Genomic DNA, 21,763 nt, shown 5'->3' on the forward strand with positions numbered 1-21,763 from the left:
GTCAAATCAGACCGCAACGCGACACGTAGATTGATTTCTAAAGTACTGAATTGACAGATTTAAATTGCGTGAGACATCTTGCAAATCTGTCAAATCCATACAAATTTTGGAATGCATCTACGCTACGCTTCGCGTTGCAGTCTGAATTAACCCTTACTTAACCTAGACTAGTCCAACTGGGACGATGAAAAGTAAAAGTAAAATAATATACTGACCTAATATTATTATGCGAGTTATTGTGAGCCGGGTTGGGTTCACCATTTTCGCTGTAGGCGGGATACTTGTGGGGAATGCTCTTGTAGCACGACGCGCAGATCTGCACCATGCCTGTACAAAACAGATATGATGTCAGCAAATATTTATGTATTTTTAAAGGTCTATACCTCTCTGAAAGTTTGTAGCGGTACAATCGCATATAATTATTATAATTAGCTCAATTTTAGTAACAGTAATAATTATAATTAGATTTGAGCTACTTTCTGGCATCCTGTTAGCATTTCATTCAGTTTCCACTTGCTATTGTTGTAAATAAATGGGATCCAAAAATTTTTGTGACTTGCTAACAAACAATTAAAATTTGTATGATTTACTACCAATGTATGCCTTTGTATAATACGCTAGGCTTTTACATTAATTGAATCAATGATTTCTAAAACACCATAAGTAACTAAAAGTAAAATTTTCAGGAGACACAAAAACCTGGATAATTTTTGATAATGCAAGTAATTTATAATTATGTATATTATATTTTATATTTCTGTATATATAGCTCCTAATAATGTATTTTTATACATCTTTTTATTTTATTTTAGTATAAATAAATGGATAATAAAGTTTTTCACTTATGTGCTTTTGACATTAAATCTGTTACTTGTGTTGTTTTGATACCCAAGAAACTACTGTAACATAAAATAATAACTCAAATACTCATATTTATTCAACTTTATTAATCTTAAAATCATAACATAATGTTGCTATTGCCTATGCCTACTTTTATAGTTATGCATCATCTCCCACTTCATCTACAGTTTCTACTGTTGTGGTTGGCCAGTCCAAAATTTCATCATAGAAGTCTTTAAAGGTGTCAGGGACATAGGAAATTAATTTTTTGATTTTTTTTATATTTATCGGTACCAAAAGTTCGAAACGTAATGTTGGTCGAATTTATTGCTAATTTACGCCATTGAAGGTCAAACAAAGGTTAAACTTGGGTTAAACGTATTTGTTCAAAAATATAAGTAACTAATGGGTATTTTTTTCGTTTAAATACAGAAAAACGATCACTGACCTTATTCCTCGAAATGTTTTTGTAATGAGCAAAATTTAAAAAAATGGACAATCCCCATTGTATGCACTTGTGTTGTTCTAACAATCACCGAAGAGAAATGTCAGTCAGTTATGTTGTTCTAACACTAAGCGGTATTTTCAGTAGTTCAATTTACATAGAAAACGCAAAGCAATTGTGTTGTTTTAATGCACAATTTATTAATGGTCATAGACTAAATCCAAAATCGCTATAAACTCGATTTCGACAAAAATGTTAGTTATGTTGTTTTAGAAATCATCGATTCAATTGGACACTGAACAACTAATCAGTAACATATTTTATTTAAAGGTGTTTAAAATGTATTTCACATTGACACATGGCAGAGAACTTAATAGACAATTTGTTTATTAATATGAATTTATGCATGGTATACTTTTACAGTAAGACATTACTGTAAAAGTATACAGGGTGTAACAAAACAGTGATAATACTTTAAGATGGGTATGTGTTCCTTGACTATACAAAAGTGAAAAAAATATTGGTCTTTCAGCGCTGCTACTTTCACAGTGAACTCTCTATAAGGAACACGTACACACCCTAAAGTACGATCACTTAGTTTTGTTACACCCTGAATAATGTGTTTTTTTTTTTTGTAAGAAGTGTTGACTCACCCTGCGGGCTGATGGGGCTGGCGTCGGGGTGGGGTTTGAGCGAGGTGATGAAGGGGTAGTAGGGCTCGCGCTCGGGGTTCGCGCAGCAGTACACCAGCCGCAGCTGCGAGCTCGCCGCCGACACGCCGCACACGTAGCACACGAACGACGCCGTCGCCTGACAAACAATATTTCGTCCTTCAAGTTCTAACAACGCGTAAGTAAAAAATAACAACTTTTCAGGTGAGACAAAACAATTACATAATTTTGTATCGATACCATAATAAAGCAGTTTCATTTTAATTATTTTAGGAGTTTTTGTTAAGCGATACCTCCTGATTGGCTGATACGATGCGTCTTCCGGTTTTCTAGTGAATGGCATCAAAATTACAAAAAAGCCAAAAAGTGACTTACGCGGTGTTAGAACTTAACTGACGTTTTGTTTCATGTTTATCACTTCTCTAAAGCAGTCAGTGAAGTTCTAAACCCAGTGCAGTGGGAGTTCACCAAACTCATCATCAACATCACCGAAATTCGCCTTGCACGTTGCAACGTAAACTAACCTTCACACTGGGTTTTGGTATTATTTTGGCATTGTCTGACACCTTAATATTGATATTATCACTTCTCAATGTGCAGTTTAGCAACCATCACTGGTTTTTTTGGCTGTCGCGCCGCTTTACACCGTAAATACCAATTATTATCCCTTTTCCAATGGTCAGTGTAGCCCGATTAATTGATATGATCGATAGTTATATCACTTCACTTATCTGGAGACCCCGTGCAGTGCGGTTTCACAAACTAACTAACACTGGTAACATGTTTTTGGGATTGCTTTGCCGTCTCGGTATTATCGATAGATAAATTATCATATTTTATCACTTCCTCTATGTCTAGACAGCGCAGTGCGATTTCAGGAGCAATGCATTGAGCTCAACAGTGTAGTTATACAGGGTGTAACAAAAACAAGTGATAATACTTTAGGGTGTGTACGTGTTCCTTATAGAGAGCTCACTGTGAAAGTAGCAGCGCTGAAAGACCTTTTTTTTCACTTTTGTATGGGGAAACTGGTGACACTCGAGTCCTTGCCCATACAAAAGTGAAAAAAAATCGTCTTTCAGCGCTGCTACTTTCACAGTGAGCTCTCCACAAGGAACACGTACACACCCTAAAGTATTATCACTTACTAGCTGTTGCCCGCGACTTCGGCGCATGGACTTTAGTTTATAGTTGTTCCCGTACATCGATTTAATAGTTTACGCGCAAATCAGAAAGTATATTGTGTGGGAACCGCACATTTTTCCGGGACAAATGTATCCTATGTTCTTTTACGGGACTCAAAGTATCATTATACCAAATTTCAGCAAAATGGGTCCAGCCGTTTACGCGTGATGTCGTGACCACGCAAAATATAACGTTCCGCGCTTCGCCCGCGTAAATTAGATATTTCACGGACAAATTAGTCCACGAAAAATAGCCTATGATCCTTCACGTGGTCTACTTCTTATCTGTGCCAAATAACAGAAACATTGCTCCAGTAGTTCAAATAATTTCCCCCGTTTTTTCCACACTTTCCTCTATTTCTTCGCTCTTATTAGTCTTAGCGTGATAAAATATAGCCTATAGCCTTTCTCGATAAATTGGCTATCTAACATTGAAAGAATTTTTCAAATCGGACCAGTATTTCCTAAAATTAGCGCGTTCAAATAAGCCCTTTCATATAATTTCCCACGTTTTTTTCCACATTTACCTCTATTTCTTAGCTCCTATTAGTCTTAGCGGGATAAAATATAGCTTATAGCCTTTCTCGATAAATGGGCTATCTAACACTGAAATAATTTTTCAAATCGGACCAGTAGTTCCTGAGATTAGCGCGTTCAAATAAGCCCTTTCAAATAATTTCCCCCCGTTTTTTCCACACTTTCCTCTATTTCTTCGCTCCTATTAATCGTAGCGTGATAAAATATAGCCTATAGCCTTCCTCGATAAATGGGCTATCTAACACTGAAAGAATTTTTCAAATCGGACCAGTAGTTCCTGAGATTAGCGCGTTCAAACAAACAAACAAACTAACAAACTCTTCCGCTTTATAATATTAGTATAGATTTTTGTTACACACTGTATAACTAGAGCCTTTAGCCAAGTTGTTGTTGCTTACTACAACGAAGTTCGACAACCGACATTTTAATGGGATTTGACGTTAGGCGCCTCAATGGCACGTGAGTTGCAACGATGGCATTGTATTAAGATTTGAGATTCTATTTCTAATATTATTGTTTAAGATTCTTTGGTTAGTTATTAATTAAACATTCCGCTGTCGCTACCACATGTTATCTCAGTGATAATTTATATTTTCCCTAATGTCTAGACAGAACACCGATTTGAGGGAAAAACTAGAAATTTAATTTAAAACTAGCTTTAGATAAATGTAATAATTATTGCAATCAGTTGAACTAATCTATTTCTAGATCAACGTGTTAAGGGGATTTTCTTATCTTTTCAATTTCAACAATATTTAATAAAATTCTTTGCGCTAGTATTTAAAACTGATAATATTATGATAACTAAGCGACGATAAAACGTACATAAATACAATTTACACTAAAATCTAAAAGTGACAATAATTATGTTTAAATGACATACGAGAAAGCATTGACCTATGACCTCATAGTCCTCATAGGCACGACATAAGACGCGCACGCAAGATGTACGCTGACCGCTGACGTGAATGCAACATGTAGGCAAGCTTTCTTTTCAATTGCAGTACTAGAGCGTATTATGCTGAACGTTGTTGTTTTAACTACAGAAAAGCTTCGCACAATCAAACGCTCTCAAACGTTGTACGCCGTCCGGGAGCTGGGCGGCCGGAGAAGGCAAGACTGAGCAACGACGGTGGAAGCATCAACAATAGCCGTGTACGCAACGTGCACGCTCATACATGCAACAGCTAGGAAGTTCTGACTTGTGAGGGCGGTCCTAGGGGCAAATGCGGTCACGCAGCGTGGTCGGTGGAGGCGAGGCCTAGCAACGACAAACACTGCGTACGCAGCGCTCGTACCTGCGTGCAGTAGCTAGATAATTTTACCTGTGAGGGCGGCCGTTCTAGCGGCGAGTGCGCGGGCGCGGCGCGGTCAGAGGAGGCGAGGCTGAGCGGCGACGGCGGCAGCAGCGACGGCGGCCGCGTCCGCAGCGTGTACGCTCGCTCGTGCGGCGGTACGCCACGCATCTGAAACAATAAAGCAAATGAGTGAATATACATTTGCAAGAATTCAATTTTTTTTCTTTAAATGTTCAGAATAATTTGAATTTTTAAACTTGTTCATTACAGGTTTCTTTAGAGGTAGGTAGAGACATAGAGGGGCATACATCACTAAACTAATTAATAGAAAACCATCAATTATGTATAATGGTTTTATTTGACATTGCATTTAGTACTTACTGATTAATCTTAATTTTAATGAGTGCTGGAAATTCGCAATTCACAAAATATATTTATAATCAATTCGTTTTTCTTGTGTTTATGGTATATCTGACTGGCTTCGATTCAAAAACCGATAAACGGATTTAAATTAAATTTGTCACACAAGTCTACTCTCTAGATTTCCACATTTCATACCAAAGAAATGTTTTCTTGATTGGTAAGACATATTTATTTTGCCCAAGAGAAGACGCTAGCAACATCTACTTGGAAATTAACGAAATACATGCCACAGTTCCAAAAAGTTAGAGCTGTTCAAATACTTAGATATTTTTATGATAAGATATTAATATATTGTGATATATCAATATAGCGCTAGCGTTGATAAAACTTTTTATACAACACAAATATTGTGTAATGCAAATTGTAATTCACCTTCCATAACCTTAAAACGAAAATTGGTGATCACCGTGTAACTTTTTGCTAATTTTTTTTTAAAGTAAGTACATAATATAATTTTATTTTATAGGATTGTAAGCATAGATTATCGACAAATTATATTCCTCAAATATACATGATAATATTATAGACAAGTATTATCATGTATATCTGAGGAATCGAATACTATAGTCTGTTCGCGTTTAGAAACGACCAACCATTAGCTAACGCAATTACCAACGACGCGACACACCTTTCAAATTCACCAATTACAGTAAGCCATTCAAACATTACAACTAATATTTTGACATTCCACTGATGACGTCACGCTCCTAATTAGTGCTGGCTGCTCACGGCGCGTAATAATATCACGATTCACGAGCCGCGCCGCGCTAGCTCGAGCCACGCGCCGTGTGAAGGGGCTGGCACGAGCAGTCGAGTCCGATCCGATTGAAGTCGGCGCGGCTCGGGGCGGCTCGTTATATTACGCGCCGTGAGAACGGGTAGCGCGGACTCGCCTGTTGGCTCGTGCTCTCTCGTACAAATCGGCTCGGCTCGCGTAAGAAGCCAGTATAACGCGAACGGACTTTAATCTACGTATAGCTGAGCGGCATCTGTACTCTGTATATCTAGAACATTCACACGTGATAGACGGCGATGTGACGGACAAGCCACAGGCTATCTCGGGCCGCACGTTAAGATAAACATAATAATATAATGTAAGGTCAAATGCTGACACCGCGCCCTTTGCTTATTTATACGGCATTAAAAATATAAATATCACTTAATTTATATCCATAACAGCCAAGAGGAAAACTGGAATAAATATTGTTCTTATAAGCGGCGAGAGAGTTAATATTACGTCTTTATCTTGTATAATGTCAAAATGATTTATTCTGCTATCTGATGAATGATGTAAATATCTCTAGTTTAACGTAATATAGGTATTTAAAATTAAAATAAATAATATATTTTGAGCTTTTTCTGATAAAGAGAAAGGATCCTCATTTCCGTAAAGTGGGGTTTTGCTCCAGCACAGAAGAAACTATAAACGTGCCGGTTTTATTCTAGCATTACCAGAGCCTTGGGCGATGTTTCAGTAGCACCCTCTTTGTGTATAAGTTAGTGTCACTCGGTAAGCGAGGGGGCGGTCTCCCAATGTCGCGCCCTCTAACGCCCCTACTGGCACAAAAGACGTAGCTGTCCATAACCATTTCTATCCAAAACCTACCCTTTCTCTATGCATCACATCCATCTAGATCACAAACATTGTTAAATCATAAGTTTAGCAATAAATATAACATTTCAAAACAATCCGTTTTCCACTAACGTCACAGATGTTATGAACTTGTGCGTCTGATTGTACTTTCTTATGTATTTAATCCATATATCAGTTGCTCGTCTCAACCCCACCGGCCGGGTTATCGCGAGCTATCAGGGGTCGGGGGGACAACGAAGTAAACAAAATATAAATATCACGCATTCGCCTTACCATATTTATAATTATTACCATTCTCTTTAAATAGCTCCGTTTTATTATCATCAATAATGATATTGCTTGGTAGGTCTACTTTTTTTCTACTTACTAAAATGTTTATTTTTAGCTATAGCAAAAGTTAGTGTTGTTTAACTCAATTCATTTTATAGTAATCTATTGGTAGTAGCGGCCCACGGCAATCTCATTTTCCACATAATATATTTTTTTTATTAAAAGAAGTAATTTGTGGTAAAATATTGTTGGTAAGAAGTGTATACCTAAGTATGGATTGTATCAAAATATGATAAACGTATTAAAGAAAGATTTAATTCGGTAGGAGACGAAGAATACCGATAGAGAGATTCGGCCAATAATACGCTTAATCCGCTCGATATGTAGGTATACGATAACGTATCAAAATATTTTTCTGCCACATTCATCATTGATAACAAGCAACTCCGTTGATAGTGTAATAAAACTTAATACAATAATACCACTAATCTTATCTTGTCAAGAGTTATTACATGCAAAAATGTATTTATATAATTTATGTTACACATAGTGTACACATGGGCCAAATCGCGTAGGTACGTTAACGGGGAAAGCCGCTCGCCATTATCATGATCATCAATCAGAATTGTGATAATAGAATGTTTCATTACATATTTTTAGGGTTCCGTACCCAAAGTGTAAAAACTGGACGCTCTATAACGCATCTTCGTGGGCGAGTTCGATTCGCACTTGGCCGATTTTTAATTTTGGCAAGGACAGTGCAGGCCAGGCTGATTGTCTGACAAGAATGTCGGTTCTGCGACTGATCTCTTTTCAATAGTGCCAGTTTATCCGACCTACAGGAATATAGGGTTACCTTGTAAATTACACACTTGGGCACTATAAATAGTATATTTTTCATATATCAACCCTAAAAACATTAGGTATTAGCTCTAACTATCCAAAAAATGTTTAATGCGATTATACCAAAAAACATATAAACGTAACAATATAAAATTCAGTTAAAACCGGTCACATATTGACTATGATGAAATTCAAGAAACAGAAATGATAACTTTTATTGCCCGTACTATTTTTGACTGAAAAATACATTAGCTTTATGTTCTTAGTCTAATCTACAATGTTGCACAATTAAGTGAAGTGGTAATCGACAGTACTTATGATTTTAAGAAGAGGTTTTGTGATAAAATTGATAATATAGTAATTGGTTATTAAAGCTTTATATTGTAGCACTGACCTTTCTTATTTACTCTCCAGTATTTGTGTATGTGGAAAAATTTAATTGTTGATAAACTGGTTAAATAAATAACTTTAGTAATGGAGTTACAGAAACGACATAAGTCTCTACATGTATTGCAAGCAAAAGGCTTAAATATATTTTTTTAAATTTATTTTTATTTGCTTCCATTTAGAAGAATATAAAATAGCTATGGAAATATGGTTTAGCCTTTTGCATGGCAGTATGACTTTGGATTAACACATACTTTTATCCCGTTAGGTGTTTCTAATATTGGTATTAGAAGGTATATTATACTTTCTCCTAGATGAGTATATATTTGTTTATGACGTCACGTTCGTAGGGTCAACAAAGCGAATGGAATAATTTCATGTGATACCTTATCACTAATGTCAACTAAGCCGATTAGCTAACGTCTATCAAAATGACCACAATTATAATATCTTCCACTTGCCACAAAGCCCACAATAACATAATATTATATATGATACAGTTGACTATGTTCATAGACAATGAATTTTCTTGGGGCGCGTTTAATAGCATCTGCGTAAGTTTTGTTAAAAGAAGATGAATGTGTAACCAAGTCCTCTGAAATTAAAACAGTGGACAGACAAAAACTAATGGATTATACTTAATAATTATTATGATTCTCATAGTAATATAAAGGTATCTCATAGTAATATACTTATGGTTCTCATATTACTAAGTTTAGATCATAAGTTTTAGAAATATTAAAAACGCATGAAAATTGTGCAAAGTCTCAACCAGATTCATACAGTTTTCACACTACTGTCAAAATATACATTTTAATATTTAAACAAAAGTCTGTGTGACACATTATTTAGTTGTGACGCAAGTGCCTCCTAAATATTAGTACAGCGTTTAGTAAGGCACTACTGCGACGGTTAGTCTGTATGTGACCACCTATTTAAACAGCCTGAACATACACCATCTAGGCGAGAGCAAACAACTTGAATACACAGTTATTGTGGTCGAAAATAAATTTGATCAAATGGTTACATGCACACAGGAGAAATAATTGTCCCTATCACCCACTATTAGCATTTTGATAATCGACTTATGGGCCCTACGTCTCTGCAAAACATAATCGATTTCTGTCTGTTAATTAAAACATGAACAGTCCATTTTTGCGGTATAAACTATTTCTTTTACACACGGACAGTCCAATTTTGCGGATAAGTTGACTGTATCCTTCTCCGTTCGTCGATAATCTAGAATCTAATCTAAATGCAAGCAGGTGGACGAAGGTGACATTATGTCACCCGTCTGCGCAGCACTTTAGGTGAGACTATTTACAAATATACACAAGTATTTGAGCATCACAAGCTGTTGGGCAATCGCAGTTATTCACTGTTGACTTTACCTATATTTACTATCTCGGCTCCTACTTAACACTACTTGCGGCGTCAAATTTCTATTTTGTGACGACACATTTTATTATAGCTTAGGTGCTACAGATAAAAGTATTTTATGCAGGATGTTTGCTACAAAATTAGACGGTCCGCTTTGACTTGCAAAACAGTTTAATGAGAAAAGGTATATTAACAACTTTAAGTAGAGTAATAAAATGTATATCGCCTACGTTGCATATTATTTGCAATATGATATTCTAACTCTGCACAAACAAAGAAATAATCTACATACGGGTCAAAGTCCCTACTTAGATAGACACAAAATATCAAATGGGCTACCTTTCCGGCGACTGACAATTCCATTCCGCACATCCCCAGTTTCTCAACCTATAACATCCAACGGGTTAGATTTCACTCAAAACACACAAAAACCACAAAACACGGTAATTTCACACCATAATCACCTCTTGTCTCACAACATAATCACTTTTGCACTTCATTTTGTCTCATTATCACAAGAACACTTCACTGTGAATTAGTGGTATAATGTCGTGCGCGCACCGTGGCACTGCCGGGGCGAATGCGCGTCAAGATTACGCGTACACTAGTAAAGCGCGCTCGATAGCGCCGCTCCCGGGGTGAAAGTGATAACTGATACAATAACTAATTGCGACGATCAAAAATACTAAAACATTAATAATTTTTATGTAAAGTACTTACAAAAAAACCCCAAATCAATTTTTAGGTATTTTAAGCTATAGCATAGCTTTTATCGCAGGCTTCATGAAATTCCGTAACGAAAAAAAACTAACACCCCCCACTCCTACCGAAGCAGCGGTGTGGCGTTAACAGACTTCAGCACGGTTTTTCTGTACGTGCGACTAGACGTATGCGTATTATAATTGCATAAGTTGATAAAAAATGCTATGGTAAAGCTTTACCGCGGCAGTCCCTGAGTGCCACACGTATTTTTAGGTATTTCTAAATAATGAATAGGTACATAAGGAGAAGCAATAAACTGTCATAGAGATTATTTTTCATATTTACAACGCGATTAGTGCTTATTCCGCCGTTATGGTCTAGTTCTAGTACTATTTCTGACACTTAAAAAAGAGATCTCCAATTAAATTATAGGAAAAAAGGTGATTTTACAGCACGTATAATATATTTTAATGCATGTATTACATTTTTCAATAAATTTGGACAATATTAATTATTATTACATTGCAATTTGTATATTCAGTGATATGCAAATCGTCGATTCTTAATGAATGTATCCTTCACTTTCTTTTCCGTTCCAAATATTAATAGCGAGGTCTACTAATATGCAAAAAATCTCTAAAACTTAAATGGATACCAGTTCGTAGTAGACAAAAATATACATGAATTAATTAAATCTCAATATTCATAGTCATAAAAGAACTATATTTTATTCATAAGATTTTTGTCGGTGTGAACTTTGTAAAAATTAACATGTTTATAATTTAATAATAATTATTATTATTGATAATTATTATAAACATGTAAATTTTTATATATTATAAGTACATAACCTAATAAATATATTATACATACTTAACCTAATATTTATTGGATTATAATATTCTATTATTACCATGTTTGGAAAACAAAATAATAGTTAAAATATGTTTTTAATATAAGGGGGAAATGATAAATAATAATTTAGATAGATAGATACTTTATTATTCACATTAAATTAAATACAATCATGTTAATAGTACTAAAACTAAGCTTAAGAAAACATAAATGTGGGCAAGGGCGGCCGGAGTCTGATGATCAGCCACGAGTTTCTGGCGAAATTAAACACGAATCTAATGCAGATGTTTTGTAATTTTTCAAGTTTGTTGAGCTGTTCTTCGTTGAGATCTATTAAACAAACATCTGCATAGTCGAGGATAGGTAGAAGTAAAATCTGCGAAAGCTCGACTTTAGTCTTCATGGGGAGTAGATTTTTCCAGCAATTTAGTGAGCTCACCGCTGCAAAAAACTTTCCACTTCTTTCTGAGATGTGGTGGGACCATTTTAGGGTTGAGTCGACGTATTTGCCCAAGTTTTTTTGCCACATCGCTGCCAGGTCATACATTGTTAAACGTAATACTGGGCAGTGTATCATAATTTTATATGTATTTATATTAGTTAGTATAGGTTTATGAATGTTTGATTTTTTTTTGTCTCTTTGTGTACATGCCCCCTCTATTACAATACATCCACAAAATTATAAGGTTTGCTAGAAGAGATCTCTTTTAAGAGATAAGTACGCCGATGCATTATTACAAACGCTTAAATGTGTCTTTGTAACCTTGTGCATGAAGAATAAATAAATAAATAAAAAATAAATAATTAGGCCGGTTTATTTGTTTTGAATTACCAATTACAATAACTTGGGTCTTATTGGGATTGACTATCAAGCCATGGCCTTGGCTCCAACGAAATATAGGTGCAAGATCCTTATTGATAGCCATTATTGCAGACTTCAACTCATTGGCAGGTGCATGGGAATAGATTTGGAGATCGTCTGCATAAAGGTGAAAGTAGCAGGTGAGGAGACGGGTGAGGAAATTGATAAAAAGGGAAAAAAGGAGAGGGGATAGGACACCACCCTGAGGAACGCCAGCTAGTATATCACAAAATCCAGATATCTGATCGTTGATTCGTATACACTATACATTTCTGTCTACCAAAAAGATACGAAACCACTCTAACACAGAATCAGAGAATTGAAGCGCGCCTAGCACTGCAGTGAGGATGTCGTAGTCCACGGTACTAAAAGCATTACTGAAATCCAGCAATGCTAGAACAGTAAGTAGATTTTAGTTACAAGTAGGTATCTTATATTATCAATTTACGATGGTTATTAAAACTTTGGACATGTCACATGATAGTATCCAATTTATCGAGCGTTGCTCGATACCTGTAATTTAGGTAAGATAAGAAGCAATTATAAGACAATAAATTATTCTGCTTCTCTTTACAATGATGATGGGTTTGAATTTCAATTTTAGGGTTCCGTACCCAAAGGGTAAAAACGGGACCCAATGACTACAAATGTCTGCCGACAGACTGTCTCCAGGGTGTTCCTCAAGAAAGGTAACAGCTAGAGAGTTAAAATTTTCACGGATTATGTATTTCTGTTACCACTATAAGAAATACTAAAACAAAATAAATTAAATATTTAATACAACAAACGTGATTTTTTGCTCAAACAGGTAGGCACTTGAAATGCTCACAAAATACCCCATTGTGTCTATATACTTCAATGAAAAAACACATTTTTTGCCTATTACTGCTCTATAATGGTACTATAATGGTACGGAACCCTTGGTGCGCGAGTCCAACTCGCCCTTGGACGATTGTTTTTGGGTTATTAATTTATCTACTATCTTCAGTTCCAAATGATAAAATACTAAAATAATAATCATCATAGTCATAAGCGCAAGAATTGTAACCATAACAATTAATAAATTATATTATCTTTAACGTTAATTGCAGATAATTATTTTAAAATTTTTCGACGCTACGTTTTATGATAATATCGTGCAAAAATCGCTTATTATTTCTCGGTTTCTGAAGTTTTGACAGGAGTTTATCTATTCCAACCAATCAACAAATCTATTGGAAACAATTTGACTTGGTAACCTATAGAAGTAGAGGCTGCTTCGCTTTCCACCTTCTTTCTATCCTCGGTACCAGTGTTCCGCAACCATTTTATGTTCAAGGCACAGTTAGAAAAATGAAAAATTTTGGAGGCACGACCGGAATGCTCTGTTCTCAATTATTTTTCTTTTCGTCGATCGTCCTGAGATGTTGGCCTTTTTTGGTTCTTAGAAACTAGGAATCTATAATATATTAATACGTGAGCCAAAAACTTTGTATCCCTTTTGACGAAAAATGGGGAAACGTAGTTGAATGAAATTTTGCACAGTTATAGTTCATATGGTGAAGGAGTGCATCGAGCTAATTATTTTGAAATTATGCTTATATCATACATTTTTTTAACAAATAAAACATTACACACACTGCAACACCACACTAGGAAAAATGACAGATTTTTGAGTGACAAGCCTATACATACGAATTATACTCTTTTATTTATGGTTGTAGTCTGTTGACAACAAGGTGACAAATTTAAAATGGATTATAGTTTTTTTTTTATTGAATCTTAGATACTATTAGACAATGCTTACATGTCCAGTCTGAGATCAGCTGAGTCCCAGATACAAGAATTGAAAAAAATATGATAAAGATTTTTTTACAAAATATAGGTAGTAGTCCTAAGGTCGTTGAAACTAAGGTCGAATTTCGACCATGGGGCGATCTCTAGTATAGGTAAAAATATGTAATTTTTTATGGCACACGGCCACGGTGCCACAAAAAATGCTTGCCGTGGCACACCTTTTGCGGAACACTGCTCTATACCTCCATTCTCCTTCAGAAACTGCTCACAAGTTCCTCCACGTGCTAACACACGATACATTTACATAATTATAATGAATATATTGACAAAAAAATGCTTGTTCCATAAATGTGACATTATGGATCCACGTTTTAAATATTTAATAAGCCGGTTCGACGACTTGTAGACTGGCTTCGAGACATCAGGCTGCAACGTGATTACGATTTATCAATAAATACTATATTGTGGAGACAAATTTATATAATTTCTCTTACATATGGTAATGGTTTGTTGTCATTGTCTGTCGAGCGAGGTTTTAAATGTGTCCATCCGATAAGGACGAACAGAGAAAAACACGCCTTTTTAGGGTTCCGTACCCAAAGGGTAAAAACGAGACCCTATTACTAAGACTTCGATGTCTGTCCGTCTGTCTGTCTTCAGGCTGTAACTCAATAACATTATATTAACAAGTATTTCTGTTGCCGCTATAATAACAAATACTAAAAACAAAATAAAATTTAAATTTAATACCATACAAAAAAAGTTATTTTTTCGGCCTTTTTTGCTCGTAATCAATAATGGCAAGTGGCAACAGCTAGGCACTTGACATTTTCATAACGCCCTTAGTTATATGTCTACTTTAATAATAAAAATATTTAAATAAAATAAAAACTTAAGGGGGCTCCCATACAAAAATATAATTTTTGGCTTATTTTTCGTCTATAACGGTACGGAAACCTTCGCGCGCGAGTCCGACTCGCACTTGACCGATTATTTTAATTTTTTTTTTTTCAAACAGTTTGAACAAATTATTTCCATTGGTTCTTAATACACGGTATGCAAAGTTTCGAATTAATTAGACTACTGGAGATAGGTAAAAATCGTGCTCAAAGATTCCGTTACATACATACAGTCCAAGCTATTAAAAGCGTGTTAAAAATGGCCCACAATCCAAACTACTACTGTACCTACTAAGCCATCAAAATAAATCTAGAATAGTTTTCGTTAGTAATAAACATCCTATCATACTAACAAAAACCTCACAGCAAGGCTCTCTGTCCTTATTCATGCGTCACCGAAACAGCATCCATTAAAAATATAAGAGCCGTGTGCCTCGATAAATATTAAAATATTATAAAGGCCGAATTTAAATTATGAATAATACTTTACATAAAGATCTATGAATGTTATGCATATAGCATTAACCTGCACGCTTATGCATAGTAAGTTTTACAATATAGCATTTTAATTGCTAATTAATTCTTCTGATAATCTGGATTAAATTAGCAAAACGCAAAAATTTTAAAAGGTTAACAGTAACAACGGCCAATAGATCAAAAGACAACTGGGATAAAGATGTCGTTATTCACAATTTTTAAAACGTTGTCCACCTCTTAGTCACAAAGCAGTTTGGTATCATGTAAATTATTTTACCGCCATACATTTTTTAAATGACGTCACATATCGTACTCATACTTATTATAAAGTCAAATTATTTTTCTGTAATAATTTACAAATAAGTTTGAGTTTGTTTATATAATAATATGTTACAAATAGTCTAAAATATAAAAAAATGTTAAAATGTAAAAGAAACACACTTGTTTGAGAAATACCCAAGGTCGTCGTCGTAGACATAGTTATCTAAGAGCGGGCGGAGCGCACTTAGCGACCGCTGCATAATTTTTGCAACAACATCCAGCACACCTCTCACTCACGACTTAACCTCTTAGGTTTGAGCTACAGTGTCAAAGCGATAATATTGAAGCGATGGTTGTAGGTTCACAGTATTTATAACAACATCCACATAGTTGATAATTGATATGCAATAAACATTGGAAAAAGGTCCTTATTCTTGAAAATAGGTAAAGCCCAATTATATTTTAATCAAAAACCTTTTTATGAACTGATTATTATTATATTTACACCAATTTAAGATGCATACTGATATTACATCACTCAGTGTGACACAGTCTTTATCCTAATATTCACACATTTACGGTAACTTATTTACAGAACGAAAACGTAGAAGCAAACACACAAATGAGAGTAAACAAGTGAAACCGAGCTCCGAGAGTAGCAACACGCTAATAAAAGTAAATAGTTTTTTTGGAGGTTGGCTAATGTTCAACTACATATGTATGTATTTTGCCGACTAAATAGGTGAGTAGACAATATTTTGAGTTTGCAAGAACTATACTTTGACTTGAATAATACTTAAGTTTAATAATCAAGAGCCTATTACCACACAAAAATTTCATCAACATTCGCACAGTAACGAGTAGACAAACTCCATATTTTTAAAATAAATTCATCGACTATTTAAATTTCTAATTGTAGCGGGAATCAGGATATCGACAAGGTAAAAATGTGATTTAAAATTGAATTTTCTGTACATACAAAGATTAAGGCTTCTTAATTATTTATGGCCCCCAAGTCCTCAAAGCAATAAGGAAAATCCAATGATTTATTTAAAAAGTATAGCGGAAATATCAACGATATATTTATATAATGAATTCATCTCGGGTTACATGACACTTTAAATCACAAATTATTTTCTAATAATAGAAAATGTTGAAATACCAGTTGAATAATACTTGACCGAATACGGTTGAGAACATAATTAGTGACCTCTACATTTTAAGTAAAATATACCTTTGCAGAGTAAGCAAAGAAAAATGGGTTTCTTTAAAATAAAATATATTTAGTATATTAATTATCTGAAATATTATCATAAAATAGTGTTTAGTTTCAGGGCAACCCACACGTACCACAACCACACCACGTCGCAACGACGAAATGCCGTCAAGCAGTGGTTACGTGTGAATGGTGTCGCTGCAGCTTTTTGTAGTTGCGTTGTGGTACCGACAAAATGTCGACGTAGTACGATTACGAAAGTCAACGAAACGGAGGGGGGAAGAGCGCGGGCGGTGTACGCGCACTGTCATTGCATCGACGCTACGTTGTGGTTGCGATGTGGTCAGCCACTAGTTCCGAGTTCGCTTGTGGTTGCGATGTGGTAGGTATCACACAAGTGGTCGACGACGACTGTCCAGTCCAGTTCATTTACAATAGGAAATATACGTCCGACCACGTGGTGTGGTTGTGGTACGTGTGGGTTGGCCCTAAGAGTTCCGACGATATGAACCGCACCTCCCTACGTTGGTGTTTAGTATATCTTTATGTCCTACGATTCTATCATTTTACCTCCAGCGCTGTGACGCCTTGCTACGCAATATTATGTGGCTGGCCTTTTTCCAAGTTATTACCAACACAACGGAAGAGCTATTGGTACAAAGCTTATCCTTATCAACGTCAAATGGTAAAGTAAGTTCACGCGAGAGGAATGCTTTGACGATTGCTGAGGTGCGAACATGTTCAGAGTCAGGCTATCCTTATTTAAAAACTACTACCCTAAAAAGACTAAAACCCAATTTTACCAACGTCTGTCATTGTTAACAGCTTGTTAAAAAATAAAATGTCATGTCTTCTCTTTCATTCATATGAAAAACAAAAGAGGTAACGTGATACTAAAGGCCTGTTTCACCACTTTCTGATAAAGTGCCGAATATGCTATTCACAACTTTTTTGACAGATTCTCCATACTTCATCTATTAAGTTAATTGGTGGATAGCCTATTCGGCACTTATCAGGAAGTGGTGAAACAGGCCCTTAATCGAGCATTAACTTTAACAGTCGTTGGTGAAATTTTGTCTAATCCTCGGAAATCGACGCACGTAGTAAGGTATGGCACCTAGGTAACACTGAAAATGTTTAGAAAATAAAAAACGGCTTAATGTAGAAAGTTGACAATACTTTCATTGTTTTTAGAAGTAATCTCCGTTCCTCTCTACACATCGTCGCATTCGATGGAACCACCGAAAAAAGCAGTGGGCCCAGTCTTCCTTAGGGATCTCTTCTGTGGCATTTTCGTACGCTTTCATCGCATCTTCAGGGCTCGTAAAGCGAGTACTTCGAATTTTATCTTTATTTCTTGAGAGTAAATTAAAGCCGCAGGGCGCCAGGCCAGGGCTATATGGCGTATGACTCAATATCTCAACACGTGCCATATTGTGCGTGTATTCAACAGTCGGTCTCGCGGATTGCGCTGAAGCATTGTGGTGAAGGAGTGTCCTGCTTCGAGGGCGCTGCTGTCTTTTTTCCAAGACGACAGGCATACAGCGATTGACATACCATTCTGCAGTAACTGTCCTTTCATCTTCTAGCACAACTGTCGCAAAATTACATTTCCGACCAAAGAATGAGGCAATCATCTTTTTGCCTTGACTTCTTCCTTTCTTTACCTTAAATGGCCAAACCTCGAAAGGAAACACCTCTTGAGCTGATTGTCTTTTGGTTTCGGGTTCGTAGAAATATATCCAGCTTTCATCACCTGTGAGGTTGTCAAATACAGCATTTGAGTCACCGTCGTTGAACTTATCTAACATTTGGCGACACCAGTCCATGCGAAGGCGTTTCTGGTCCTCGATTGAAGTATGGGGAATGCATCTGGTACAAAGCTTCCTGACGCCTAAATGTTCATGTAATATTTGTTGAACTTGACTCATAGCAATGCCTAGGCTTGCCCGTATCTGCTGGTAGGTCACCCTTTTATCTTCCTCTATCATGCGTCGCACAACACTAATGTTAACTTCAGTAGTCGCTGTTAAAGGACGTCCCTCACGCGGATCATCAGTGAGATTGCTACGTCCACGTTTAAACTCGTTAAACCAATTGTAAATAGTGACACGAGATGAGGCTTCATTATGATATGGTAATAGCAGCCCATCAAAGATTTGTTAAAGTGTAAGCCCACAACGAAAGTCGTCAAAAATCATTAACTGAAAATTTTCTCGCGTTAAGTTCATTTTCACGTGTAACAAGAGTTTTAGATCTGCCGCCAATTCACCAAAACAAACGACAAATAAATGTAAGATACCAGATTATGTTACCAAAGAGTTCTAAAATTGTAATTTAAAACAAATTTTCATTAGTAATGTTTCTAACTGGCTAGTTCTAAACACTTTCAGTGTGACCCACGTATAACTCAGGACTCGTACCTGGTAGGTGTTCCACTGCTGCTGCAGATGGTGGTGGCAGGCGGCGCAGGCGCGCACGGTGCCCTGCGCGTCCTTCGGCCGAGAGCGCGGCGGCCGCGGGTGCTGCTCCCCGAATATCGGGAAGTACGGCTGCTTGTTCTGGAATTATATGGAATAATATTCTTAACTTTTTATTAATTAATTGTACCATCGAGGAAATTGATTCCTAGGCAGTTGACGACCTACGTCATTTGGTCGGCTCATTTTAATCCAATGTTAGCTGTGATCTGTCGGATGGGTTTGACTCAAATTACTTAGGTCCGCCATCTGCCTAGGAATCAACTTCTCCGATAGTACAGTGTATATCCGTTTGCTTTTCCGGGACTCAAAGTATATACCATAGTTTATTCGGTTAGATCGGTTAAGCGGTTTAAGCAATATTGCTTAAACCGCTCAAAGAGGTAAACAACACAATAATTATGACAGATAGACATAATAATATCTTATATCCTACGAATAATAAAAACTAAGGAATCGTAACTCCCATACTATTACCGTTTTAAATTTGGTTCCTTTTGATCTGTCATGTAACGTCAGCCTAGTACCGCTCAAGGTCACCTAAATATTGCAAATGTATTGAAATGTGTACCTAAGGTACACTTTTTTGACAAGTATTGTGGAGCACGTTTTTTGACTGAGTTACTTTTCCTTAGTTTTTATTATTCGTTGCTTATATCACTATAAAAGTATTCTCATTCCAATTTTGGATTTCCAAATGTGATAGTCGATAGAGTATACGACCTACTTCAAACCAAGAAACAGAGTAGATTAATAAGAAATTATACCGATGTCAAATTATCATTATGTTCCAGTTCGGCTCCTTTATAGAATCCCCAACTAAGATAATGATTAACATTTTGACAATATTGCATCACAATGTGAGATTAACATTTACTATAAATAGAGAGTTGATATAGAACACAAACGTTTGCTTGGTATTTCCTCTGTTTACTAATTTAAACTAGTTATCTTGTGCAGTCATATAAGTTGACGAATCGTTACTCGTTCATAAGCAGCAAGCCAGAAATTTACACGGATGTACTGTATTTATTTGTATAATTAGTAACTTTCAATACTGCCGGTGGCGTTAGTTTTAGACATCTAGAAACTTACTGTAAGCTATAGAATATAGGTTCAGGCTAGGTTACGTAAGTAGACAGTCGAGAAGGTCTCGGTATATATTATAGGTCGTACACTAACCGCATGTGTACAATATCTGTTCATCATATCAATCATTTACCAATAATGATCCGTTTGAGCACGGATTTACTAACAATTTGTCCCTGTGCGCGCACACCCGCCACACCAAAGGGACGCAATCGAACAATGCGCATTTTCCTTTCAGTTTCACTATCTAAAAGCTTATTGAACTTAAGGTTGTGCGTACCCACCCTGATAATAAATCTATTAATAATGTAATCGTGTATATCATTTATTTAACCACGTCTTTTCTTTAGGGCCGTTGAGTATGTAACATTGTAGAGGTGAGATGTGGGTTATAAATTATAACTTATATCTGTCCGACACAAATCAGTTTAAATTTTAATGTAACCTGAAATAGCAGCGCGCCAATTGCTGCGCACCCGCAACAGTATCAGCCAATTAGAGTGCAGCTAGAGCTGCAACGTTTTGACGAAATCTTCATACAACATAGCACAGCCCCGGATCTAGGCGGGGGGCAAGCCGGGGTCTGTGCCCCGGGCGGCAAATTCAGGGGGCGGCCAAATTCATACTTTGCCAATGGACAACTCATCATTGACCACGTAATAAAATATATAATAGCACAAGTACAGCAATTTCATGGTCATATCAACTAGACCGATACCCTGAGCGCGGACTGCGGAGTGAGACGTGCTGCACGAACATTTATTATTCGCGAGGCGCGTAGGCATAGTTCAAAATATTCGCCCGGCTCTCGCACGCTTTTAAACCCTACCCTGTTAATTATATTATACATATTATATCCTACATAATATTGATAGCTGAAATTATATGGATGATAAAGGTAAAAATAAAAATAAGTAGGTAGGGGGGGCGGCATGGGCGTATATAAGGGGGAGGGGGGGGGTCCTGGGGGTCTGTATATACGCCCGAGGGGGGTGCCATTTTTCAGTTTTTGCCCCGCCTGAAAAAAATTGAAGATCCGGGGCTGACATAGCATAATCGCTCTAATAGGTATGTTATTGATGTTTAAGACATTATTAAAATTGAGATGTATGAATATTATAACGGCGATTCACTAAAAATATAGATAACAAACCACCCAACAAAAAATACAGTGCCATCTTATCTCGACGATCGTACTGATTAATACAATGATTTAGATAAAGGGATTTATCACGTGATGTCTGCAATATCAATCATGGATATCGGTAAATAAC

The 21,763-nt window shown here is 36.3% G+C and overlaps 1 protein-coding gene across 1 annotated transcript in view; it reads right to left on the bottom strand.

Annotated features, from left to right (window-relative positions):
* Positions 1–21,763, bottom strand: part of LOC121731492 — a 146,456-nt gene that overhangs the window by 35,706 nt on the left and 88,987 nt on the right. The window contains exons 8-11 of the mRNA XM_042120927.1: positions 19,344–19,483; positions 5,003–5,143; positions 1,939–2,095; positions 216–327 (exon numbers count right to left, since the gene is read on the bottom strand). Of these exons, the coding sequence (XP_041976861.1) occupies positions 216–327; positions 1,939–2,095; positions 5,003–5,143; positions 19,344–19,483 (550 nt within the window). The remainder of the gene's footprint in view (positions 1–215; positions 328–1,938; positions 2,096–5,002; positions 5,144–19,343; positions 19,484–21,763) is intronic.

Source organism: Aricia agestis, chromosome 1 (assembly GCF_905147365.1).
Source record: "Aricia agestis chromosome 1, ilAriAges1.1, whole genome shotgun sequence".
Classification (NCBI taxonomy): Eukaryota; Metazoa; Arthropoda; class Insecta; order Lepidoptera; family Lycaenidae; genus Aricia; species Aricia agestis.